At 29.4% G+C, this 12,707-nt stretch overlaps 1 protein-coding gene across 1 annotated transcript; it reads left to right on the forward strand.

The window, feature by feature from the left end:
* The first annotated feature begins 816 nt into the window (after positions 1-816).
* LOC118049739 (uncharacterized) lies at positions 817-2,193 on the forward strand. Its single transcript, XM_035059819.2, has one exon. The coding sequence runs from the start codon at positions 1,530-1,532 to the stop codon at positions 2,049-2,051; it is 522 nt and encodes a 173-aa protein (XP_034915710.1). The 5' UTR covers positions 817-1,529; the 3' UTR covers positions 2,052-2,193.
* The last annotated feature ends 10,514 nt before the right edge of the window (positions 2,194-12,707 follow it).

The raw sequence follows: 12,707 nt of genomic DNA on the forward strand, positions 1-12,707 counted from the left end.
AAGTTTGTTTGGACTTATTATCATGTGTTTCTGCTCGTTTTTTCACCGCTTGGATTTATTTACCAGTCAAATTGCCTTGAATTCAAATTTGAAATTGAAAAATAAATGCAAATATTATCTGAAATATAACTTTATAGCACTCCAAGATAATTATTTTGACATGGAGGAGCACGTGCACGAGACTCATAAATATGCAACACACAGAATTAATTAGCCACTAATAATAGCTTATAAATCACAAATTAAGACTCCTTGTGCTTCTCTATAATGCTGGAGAGCATGAAAGGAAAATTAGTTATCTAAAATAAAGTAAAATAATGCTCGCTGTTCCCTAATTCATTTTCCAAAAAATCTCATACTTTGAACTCTCATATATTAAATAAAAGAGTTGATTTTTTTTTATATATATAAAAAAGTGGATTAAAAAAAGGAAACTTTCGGTTAAATTAGTGGAATGACTTCCTGTACACATATTCTGACATGTTGACTCCCCTTCCAAAACCTTTTTTCATTGTTCTGAAAATTCGATCTGGCTGATGGTGGACTCATAACCTGGTTGATTTGGGATTAAAATTAGGTTAGATTAAAAAAAATAAAATCTAATATGATTTAGCTGATCTAATAAATTGATTGGTGATCTGGTTGATACGACTGTAAATTTATTGATTTTTTTTATTTTATTCAAATAAAATTATTTTAATTTTTCTTTTAAATTAATCTAGTCGACTGGATGACCTGATCAAGACTCGGTGACCTAGTCAAAACCCAATGATACAATCAAAATCCAGAAACTAAGCCTTGATCCAGACCTACCATCAAACCGAGTATTAAAACTATGCATCTTTCAGCTCTATGTGCCATCGATCCCTTTCCCCCCTGTAATTAAATACATAAAAACCTCCACAGCTCATCAGTGAGTCATCGTCCCTCCGAGTTCAACACCTCTCATATCCCACCAAGAAAGTCGGAAAGGAAAGAAGAAAAGCCATCCTCCTTTCTCTCTCACGCCATGGACTCTTAATTCAATCTTTGTGTCCCATATTTTACACCAGTACACTGTCCTGTCCAAATAAAGCAAAGCCCTCGTCAAAAACAGTAAAAACACCCTCCAAGCTAAAGGAGCAGAAACGACAATCAGAGTCAGCGCAAAACTTGCCTGAACTTGAGACTCTGTTTCCCTTTTGATTGCTCTCTCTTACGAATAGATTACCAGTTCTTGGCTAGCTTCTAGTTTCTGCGGTGTCATCCAAAGCCATGGAGCCAGTACGCCAGCTTCCCACTCCCTAATATCTGCAGAGGGTCATCTTTCTAGAGATCCTTTCCTTTCTTTTCTTTTCTGGCCTCCTCCTCTTCATCTTCTTGATTGGACTGGATCGGATTCTCTTTTCAAGAATTATTGGTTTTTGTCTTGTGTTTCTATAATCAACTGTCGCGGCTGGAATCAAGAGAGCATTTCTCCTCAGCTTCATTTCTTGATAAGCATTATTATTAACATTAGCGACAAACGCAACTCCAACAATCAGTGGATTATGCCATTCGCATCTTCTTCATCATTGATAAAGCGCCGGCCCCTTTTAAGACACGCCAACTCCTCGGGTTCCTCCTGCTGCAGCGGGCGTTTTGGTGAGATAGCGGGAGGGACAACAGCAGAGTGTGCAGCGATTTGTTGTTGTTGTCCATGTGCATTAGTTAACCTTTTGGTTCTCACTATCTACAAGATTCCTGCCGGAATATGTCGACGTGCTTTGAAAAGAAAACAACGGAAAAAACTGATCAAGAAAGGCCTTTTTCCCCCGCGAGGGAGGGGTTATGGCTGTGGATCATGCGATGATCCGGAATTACATGTTCATCCAATGGCTTGTGTTGAGGATTCATTGCGAGAGTTCGACGGTGAGAGGGCTGTGAAGAAGGAGGAAGCTATGGTGAGGTTGGAGAAGGAGATGTGGGAGACCTTCTACGGTACTGGGTTCTGGAGAAGTCCTTCACAAAGAGAATTACCAGCTAAGAGGAGCATTAGTTCTCCAGGAGAGACACCTAACGCTAGACTCTAAAGGCTAATTAAATTTAAGAAAATAAATCATGAGCAGAGCTCAAGATTTGGTCTTTGCCTCTTTTTATTATTTACCATTGTTTTTACTTTTCACCTGTCTTCTGATTTGATTTTTAATTATTATTATCTTTATTTTACCTTTACTTCCCTTTTGTTTTCTGTGTGTTGAGTGATTTTGTTTTTCTAGTGTTTGTTTGTATGGTTGTGGGTGATTTTTGTTGTGCTGTACAGCTAAATTGGAGACTACAGAGTACAGAGTGTTGAAGCTTGAAAGGTTTTGGTTACTTAACGCTTAAAATGGCCTTGAAATGTCTGTCTGAGACTACCTTAATTTCTTATGTTAGATTGTGTTTAATTAAGGAGCAGTTATGTTTTTTTTTCTTGCTTGCTGGCAGTGGCATTTTTTTTTTTCTTTTTTGACAAGTATTGCTTGACGATGTTGGAGAAAATTAGAGAAGTTTCGAGACTTTAAAGTGACTTGTAATAGATTAATGCTAGTTTTTTTTATTACATTGCGAATCCGATTATTTTCGGGATCGCCCCATATCAGTCAATTAAGGTTAATCTTTAAAATTTATAATCCAAAATATAAAATAATAATAACTCCATGAAACTTATATCAAAATAAATTAAAAAGTTTAATTTTAATAAACCAAATAGTAAATGTTGAATATGACAAAAAAAAAAGAGAGTTAAGTTTTAATCATTCTTTTTATGATTTATTTAAATAGCAATTAAAATATATATCAAATTTAATATACTCGCTCTATCTAGAGAGGTATGTGCTGCCGAGACAAATTAAAAAAGACCAGGAATAACTTTTTATTGCCAATGTAAGTCGCTGCATGTGTCTTCTAAAGATGAGGAGACGACTTTATATATTGATGTGCAATGTACACATCAACAACTTTTTTTTTTTCTTTTATGTATATATAATAATAATAATAAAAAAAAAAGGTCAAATTGCCCTTAACCTAATCTAAAAATTACAAAAAAAACAAAGGTGAAAATACAAAAAAACCATAGTCTTATTTTAAAAATTTTGAATCCAACGGTAACATGTGTTAATTTAACTGTTCTTTAAGAAGTGTAATTACAAAAAAGCTCTTATAAGTTATTTTCCTAAAAAAATAAAAATGAAATGATCATAATGCCCCTAATCAATTAAAAAATAACTAATAGAAAAAATCCATTTACCTCCTCTGTGGCCAATTCATTGATTTTTATTATTGTTAAGGATAAAGGTGTAATCTCGCTGTTTCAATCCACGTTAAATATGCCTTGTGTACAGTAATTTTTGTTACTACAATTAGGTCATGTGAATTAAGACTTGATGGTGTTGATACTAAGACTGAAAAGATAGAATTCATCAATTGGAGGCTTATTTGGTACGATCTTTGACTTTTTAATTTATATAATTAATAATGTCATGCTATCAAGTTTGAGATAAGCCCCTTCTTCCATATTATTTGTGTTATTGCCTTTCGGTTTTTTAAAAATTAAATATATTTTTTTTTATGTTGTAATATTAAGAATAATTTTTTTAAAAATAAAAAAATATATTATTTTAATATTTTTTTAAAAAAACATTTTAAAAAACAACCGCGACTATATTCTTAAACACTCTCTTAAAAAAAAACAAGATGCACAACTTAAGGCTTAAGGTTTAATGGATGCTTGAAATAGCAGTAAAGATTGCTTTCCAAAATAGTTTTTGTATGAAAATGTATTAAAATAATTTATTATTATTATTATTTAAATTTAATTTTAATATCAAACTATTAAAATAACTTAAAAAACAAAAACAAATTCAAAATTTTTAAAAAAATATAGTTGACCGAGCTTCCAAATACCTCCTCAAGCCAGGGGCGTTTCTGGTTCAATGATTGTAAATTTGAAACATCTCATACTGTGAGGATAGTTCTTATGAGACAATTACATGCTGTCATGATGATCTGGATAAGAAGTGAACTCCGCTTATCTGGGTGTGTTTAGTACTATGTTTTAAAAATATTTTAAAAAAAAATTAAATTTTTTTATTTTTTATTTTTTATTTTAAATTAATATGTTTTTGATATTTTTAAAATATTTTAATATGCTGAATCTTGAAAATAAATTTTTTAAAATAAAAAAATATTATAAATATATTTTTTTAAATAAAAAATATTTAAAAAATAACCACAACTATACGGTACACTGAATTAAAGACCCACTAAACTTTCTTTACTGCTGGATCTTTTTTTCTTTGACCACAATGCCTTTTGCATAAACTCAACTCAGAGCAAGCGACAAGCACCTATTTCTGAATAATGAGAGGCCTGGGTCTGGATCAGGTCCGAACAGGTAGTCTTTGGCCATTTGCATCAGAAGGGGACCCTCTGGTCTTTAATGTTTCAATAAAGTTTTCCTTGGATCATAATAATATTTTGCAAACCATGCTCCTGGAGGCATCTTTAATGATAATAACGATAATAATAATGAAGCTCGTGCATGCTTTGTTCATATGAAGGGCAGCTAAAAATCCTGCAGATCTTCGCAATGAGAGCTTTCTTTTCAATTATCTAATCATGGGGTCAATGAAATTTGATTTTATGCCCGAAAAAAACAACGACAAGAAGCTACACTGGCTCGATTACTTTACATCCACAAATGCAAAGTAAGACTACGCCATCACGCAAATTGCAATTCAACTTGTAAAGATATTTAAGAAGATTTACTGATACTGTGACCTGTGAACAAGCTCACCACATCTTTATTAAGAAAAGGAGGAATGTCACGAGCCCCACCTGATTTTACTCCCTACAATCATGTCTACCTCGAGCTCCCCTTCCATGAGATTAAACTTCCTAAAAAAGTATAGTTTAATTGATCAAATTCTGAATTTATTTTCCTATAAATCTCAAACTACTAAAACTTATGTGGTCAGTAATTTCAAAACCCTGTGATTAATCAAGATACAAGAGCTGTTACGAACACCCACGGTAACTTCAAGTTTTGCAGAGTAATATGTACTTGCTCTATGCTTTTACTTTAGAGTTGTCCCTTCTATTATACTGTCACTGTCCCGGTCTATATTTTTGCCAATCCCACGTGGTTCAGAGTCTGAACTGCGAGCCTCAGATGGGTAGGGCGTGTACACAGTCCTTTTTGTTGCTTATGGGACCAAAGACCCTTAACCTGTCGTGAAGGCTTGCACTGTTTTGGCCTTGTTGCCTCCAACTATCATAGAGTGAACGAGAGGAGTAGCGTGCCTCCATTGCTGTTTCACTTTTACTGTCCTCCTAGCCAAATTGCAGTTGTCTTGTATAAAAAGAAGGCACTCTTGTAACATGCACCAGTAAAAGATTCCACAGATTATACACTCCCATGGCAGCAATCTCTCAAGGAAAAAAAGAGGTTAGAACACTGTGTTAGATGAGATGCTGGTTGGATTTGCTGGCTCACACCAGTGTGAAAAGGCACACGAGAATTTGAAAATGAGTGGATCTGAAGAAATCACAGAGGCCAGCTTATTATATTATCACTGATCTCCATCAAATTGGGTCGTAAGATCTTCTTAAGATATCACTTTGGCACTCAATTGCTTTATCTGTTTAACAAATTTGTCGAAGCAAAGCAAACTTGGGAAACTAAAAAGAGAATGATCAAAGACCGAAAGTTAATCCTTAATGAAAAAACAAACATATATTCTATGTACTTAAAAAGGTGGTCTAAATCAGATTCCAAGTATCATTACATTGAGCTATTATACCATGTAAGGTTCATCATTTTTTGTGTCAAGATTTCTATTGTATTTCCTTCAACCAACGAGTCATTGAAAAAGAAAATAATCACTTTGGCCCATTTGTGCACCTTTCTATTTGATAAGAGAATCCCCCTATATATATATATATATATATATATATATGACACTCTTCTTGTCTCTGTGCAAAATTGAAATGCCGCCATCAACTTTCGGCTCTTCATACCCTTATATTTTGTGAATTAAAACACTTCCACATTAATTGATGGAAGGATGCTTTAAAGTAAAATGCTATGAGAGCATAGTATTGAACACTTTTGAATCATGTAATGGGTCATTAGCCAAGATGGAAAATAAATTGTTCATTCATCATCATTAACTTCTTTGTTTGTGGTATGAGAAAAATCCAAATTAGTATTTCCATAGATTGAGAACTTCCAGTATTATCATCATATAATAAATTGTTATAATGAAAATTATTGAATCCGATAATCATCCTATTTATCTAATGACCCAAGGTATTTATAAAACAAATGTTATTATTACATCAAGGTGATTGAAGTTGCAATAACTCGAGGTGCATGTTGTTGTAATACCTCGTGGTGAGTATTATGATGTAATTGATTTGTGGAGAGATTGGCGCTAAAAGCTGTGACAATAAAGTTTTGACACTAATATTTGTTGACATTTAATGTCACACATTCATATTTTTATATATATTTTAATGATAAAAATAAAATAAAAAATAAACTATGACAATATGCTTAGTTGAGAATAAGTTTTAAAAAGATTGTATATAAAGAACATATTAACAAGCATGATAAATTTCATAAAGAAATCAATTGAGAAATCCACAAAAAAAACATGGTAAAGACTTAGATTAAGTGTTTATTTTAGTGCTCATGTAAGTTTTTATATCCTACTTGATATCATATATAAAATAAATTCACACACTTTCGTTATACATGCATTAAAGGCTTATTAAATAATATGATATAATCTAAGATAGACATTGGTTTAAAAATTCATTAAGGTTAAACTATTAAAATTAAAATTTTGTAAGAAGTCGACCGTTTATTTATTAGTGATGAACACCTAAGAATTTTACAAGAACTAATTGATATAAAAACTCTTCTAAAGTAAAAAAAAACACTTCAAAAGTATCAATTTTTTATTATACTCTAATTTATTCTGTTAAACCTTATAATCTAACATAAGAGTATTCGATGTCATTATCACTACATTTAAACACCTTTCAAATCCTATAAGTTTATTTTTAAGATATAGAAATATTAGAATTTTCAATTGTATTGTTCACTTTATTAAGAGAGTTAGTTGTGATAACAAAATCATCCTTATAAAGCCTTTAAGAGTTAGATAAAAACTCTTGGTATTTCTGATGTAATTTCACCAAAAAAAAATATTAAAGCGGAAATATCTTCAAATAATATAAAAAGCTTGATATGGATTCATCAAGTGTCTATTGTACTCTTGAACTTGAACTAGTAAAGAAATATAATACTTAAATATGTTTTGATACTTGAGATATAGATATATATTTGTCGAACCACGTTAAAAACAAGTTTGGATATTCCATTCTTTTATCTTTTTACTTTACTTATATTATTGTTTATCACGTTAACTTGAAATAATTTATATTACTTATTAATTCGGTAACACACCTAATTCATCGTCCTTCTTATAAGTTAAAGTTGTTTTAAACCTTAAATAACAATATTTATATTTTTTAGATATTAATATAAAATTTTCATTTAACAATTTAAGTATTTTTATTAAGATAATTTCTTGATATGATATTTAAATTTTAATTCTATCATTCTTACAAGATATTGATGAAATTGTACAAATTTAAATATAAAAAGCCTTCATCCAGGGGATGTAGAATTTAAATCTTATTGGTTTAAGAATTAAGGCATTGTGTTGGTTTACAATAATTGTCAATCAATGGAGTTGACAGCATCTCTCCCTCCTTTTTTTTTTTTTTTTGTGTGGTAGCACCCAATCTTTTGCATATTCCAATCCTAATTATTGAATTCAATCGAAGTTCAATAAAATCTAATGAGTAAATATAATAAAAACTTAGCTCTTTAAATTTAGTTATAGAACTTTAAATTATTGCAAAAAAAAAAATACTCATTAATATTTTAAACAACAAATTAGGAAAATAAATTATCCTTCTCCCTCTCTAAAAGAACTAATCATCTCTCTCTCTCTCTTATCTTAAAAAAACATCCCTATCAAATACATAAATAAATAAATAAAACACCATTATCACTAATAAAATGCATGGAGATCACCACAATAAATAAAATTAATCTACGTCACTAACATCAAAATCTATTGCTGTCACCAATAAGTAATCATTGTTGTGAGTTCGTAAGAAAAAGAAGAAGAAGAAGATGATGATGAGTTCGGGAATAACATGAACGAGTCAAAGAGGATTATTGTCGGTTAGGGACACCAAATTTAGGTTGGCATCTTCTCGCTTGCAAGCATTGTATAAATATACTTGAAATTAATTTATTTCTTTTTAATTAAGTGTTTGGAAATATAGTTATATCTATATTTCAAAAAAAAAAATTTTTTTTTTATGTTTTAGATTGTCTAATTTTAAAAATAATTTTTAAAAAATAAAAAAATATATCATTTTAATATATTTCAACATAAAAAATAATTTTAAAAATAACCACTTATTTCATGTTTACTTTCAAGATTTGAATATAACTAGTTTCAAGATTTAAAGTTGAAATGATATTTAGGGCTATAATTTTTTTCTGAACACCCTACATTAACGACACAATTCTCTCACTTTGGGGAAAAATCATTATTTATTTGTTTTTTTTGTTTTTTTTATGAAACGTTTATATAAGATTTCGTTTTACCTCCACCAGATTTTCAATATGCTATGATAATTTATAGTTTTTTTAATTATTTTTTTCTTGAACATTTGATAATTTAATATAGTTTTTTTATTTATTAATGTTGTGAACTGTATAATATATATAATTTGTATTTAATTCAATCGCCAGGATATATGAAAGCTAGGATGTTGTCAGCCAATAGCTAGCGATAAATAAAAAAATTAAAATAATGTGAAAGTCGTCCCTATACAGCTATACTCTCCTGCTTTACATAACTTCGTCGCAATACCAACTTATTTCTTAATGATATTCCTATTAATTAACATTAACATTAACATTAACATTAACAAACAAACAAAACACTACAAAATTATTAGATTTTATTAGGATCTCTAATTTTTTTTATCCCTTTTTAATTTTAATTAAATACTTCAAAGTTAGGTTTATCAGGGTTGAGATTCATAATTTTTCTTAAAATTTACTTTTTACGAGGTTTAATAAGTTAACTTAATTGATTCGAGTTTTTTTATTTTATTTTATTATTTAACATGGATTAATTGTAAATTAAATTTTGTGATTTGTTTCGATTTGTTTTCTATGAGATTATTCTCATCTTATGATTTAAGTCACGGGTTTGGCGGTTCAATCCGACTTGATTTGATTTTTTTTTTATATTTTTTTTAATCAATTCATCTTTCAATCCGGTTGATTGGAAATTGAGCTTCATAATTTGTTTAAATTTTCTATTTCTATTAGGTTATCTCAGTCTAATGACTTGGATCGTAAGTTTGACAGGTTAGTGCAGGTTGACTTTAGTTATTTTTTTTTAGTAATTTTTATAATTGAATTTTTTTTCAATTATATTATTCAATATTAAATTTATTGATAAATAAATTTTATAATTTTGTTTCTTTATTAAAGCTCACTTGAGCCTTTGCACAAGAATTCAGCTTCTTTATTGAAGTTCAAAGTCCATGTGTTCATGGCCTTGTAGCAGTATAAATATATTATGATTGCTTTCAGATCTCGAAAAGAAGAGGCTCAAAAGCTAGAATGGGTGGCTCTCTTGACGGAGTCCGGCAAGATTTCAGTGGACATACAGAGGAGGCCTAGTTGTGTAGATTAAGCCGAGACGACACAGCCCATGACCTAAATTATTCATTTTAGGTCATGGGCTGTACGGTCTAGGCTTAATCTTTAATAGGCTTGTCGTTTTAGAGCAAAACAGCATGTCCAGTTGAGAACCTTGCAAACTGAACCATTATTGGCAAGACCACAAGGCATCATTCTCTCTCAGCTGAGCATTATTATATATATATAAAAAAATTTAAAAATCTAATTCCCTTAAAGTTCAAATTTTGACGCCTTGGGTCCGAGGGTGTTTTCGTCATTGTTCTATTGGTTTTTTAGTTATTATTGGGTTTAGTTAACGGTGATTTAGTATTTTAATAAATCAAAAATATTTTTCAAAAGAATTAGCTGACGTGTTTATTACACACGTTAGAGTGATAGGCCCATCACTATTTTTTGATGTCGCACGTGGCTGATTTTGACAAAAACTTGGTTTTGAGTTGGCATTCAATTTCTCCAGCGATCCCTCCATAACTTGACAACACGTGCGCTAACGAAATCGCATAAGCAATTATTTTTTTTTTCATTTTCTCTCTCTTTAATTTTTGCATCATGCCCTTCAATTTTTAAAATTAGCCTTTAATTTTTCTTTTCTTATGATTTAGTCCTTATTCTTTTAATTATCATTTGTTTTACTTAAAATAATTTATAAAATTAAAATTTTTTTATTTCATCCTATTTTCAATTTTTTTATTTGTCAAATTTGGTCCCTATTCTTTTTAATTGTTATTTATCTAATTTGAGATAATTTTTAGAATTATTTTTTTTACGATTTTATCCTTTATTCTTTTTCCTATTAGATTTTATCCTCATTCTTTTTATTGTTTTTTTTTTCATTTTGGTAGATTTTTTAAATTAATTTTTTTTTCTCAATTTCACCCTTTAACATTAAGTGTCTATTTGGGAGTGTGATATATGTTGCTTTTTAAAGTATTTTTCGCTTAGAGATGCATCAAAATAATATTTTTTAAATTAACTTTTTACATTATCACATCAAACACAATCGAAAAACACACAAATAATAATAATAAATTGAAGCAAAAACATTCAATAGTTTTCTAAAATATGGTTGGATTGCAATGCCGAACACCATCTAAATTTGTTTGGATTAGAGTTTTTTAGTTAAGCTCGTGTCTAGAATTTCATAGGTTGCAAGTTTGAGAGATTAACCTAGCTTAAAAATATTTGTTTGGGTTTGCTTGGGGCTTTAGTTTTTGTAAGGTCAATTTATTCCAAGTTGTTTTTTACAAGATTATCATGGTCTCATTAATTGAGTCACATGTTTAACAAGTTAACACAAGTTGATTTAAGTATTTTAAATATATAGCAGTGTCAATATTTTTTTTATAAAAAAAATATATCTTGATTTTTTTTTCTTTATATTTTTTTCCTTTCCAACTTCATCATTTTAATTTTTAATCTTTTCTAGTTTTGTATCATATATTTAGGTAAAAGAGATTATAAGACAAATTATTAAAACATAGTGGAATTCTTAACCTAAATTGTGGTTTAGCGAATTAGATTGCAAAGTTTGGATCAATTCAATGTGTTGTTATCTAAATATTGTATTTTTTTTTAAAAAAATACCATATTGAATTCTTTTAAGTATTTATTTAATTTTGAATTAGTTTTCATGATATGTTGAATTATTTTTTTAAAATCCAAATTACAATATTACCACATCCAAGTTTTCTTTGAATTCCTGTTCTTTTGTTATTTTCTTTGATTTTATTTTTTTTCGCTTAAAAAAGATTTCATCCAACCTTCAGTATAATGTGTGAAGATAGCTTGTTATACTAACTACTAAAAAAGTTGAGAGTTGGTTTTGTTAATATGTTTTTGTAATTATTTTGAATCAAATTCATGTTGTATCTCAATGTGAGTTCGTGAATTTGAGACTTGGGAGAGCCATAGTTTTTCTCAACTAACAAAAAAACAAAAAGAAAAAAAAAAGAAGGCTAATATGTTATTTCAAGCATTTTTTTTTCATTTGCACCTTATACATAGAAAAGAAGAAGAAGATGGGCCAAGCACGTGGACCTCTCTCAAGTCCATGTACCTAGCTTTTTTGGCCCAACCCAGCTCAACCCAATATGATTATACTTTTTTCTTCTTAGCCATTTTGTTTTTGGATTTTTTTAATTCCTTTTCTTTAAGCTTCATTATTTAGAGGATGACTTTTATTCAATTTTATTATTTAGTATTGAGTTGAAGATAAATCAATATTTTGTCATACAATAAAATAAAAAAAATAATTTGATCAAGTGGAGTTTATAACCCGGCGCACGAGTTTGTTGGATTGACTAAATATTAATAAAAAAATTGAGTTTGGATTTTTTGGCACTTTTTTTTTATCTTTTGGTTTTCTTTTTATTGTCAATTCCCTCCTTTAATACAAGGTTTTTATTGAATTTTATCGTTTAATATTGAATTGATAATAATTTATTAATATTTTCTATCATGTAATAAAATAAAAAATTAATTCTACTTATTGGAGTCTATAACTCAGGTCTAGGATTGACAAACTAACTAAATATCAAAGAATTGAGCAGGGATTGTTTTATTTTAAACTATGACACCAAATTTAATAACAATAAAAAAAAAACAACTTAATGATCTAAATGTATTTTTATAAGTTTCAAAGAATGAATTTATATCCAACTTGGAACGAAAACGCAAGTGAAATTTCCAGAGGCGAGACGTTTCATTATTATGGCCGCCACTTATAAATCCAAAAAAAAAAAAAAAAAAAACAATTCAAGAGCACTCCGATCTTGACCTTGTTTAGAAATTTCCATCATCAAGAGGCTGTGGAAAATTTAAGAGCTGAGAGCTCTCTTTAGTTGCCCTACAAGGACGTTCTATAATTATGTGTATTTGTTTATTGGATCTCATAACATGG

Source organism: Populus alba, chromosome 16 (assembly GCF_005239225.2).
Source record: "Populus alba chromosome 16, ASM523922v2, whole genome shotgun sequence".
Lineage (NCBI taxonomy): Eukaryota > Viridiplantae > Streptophyta > Magnoliopsida > Malpighiales > Salicaceae > Populus > Populus alba.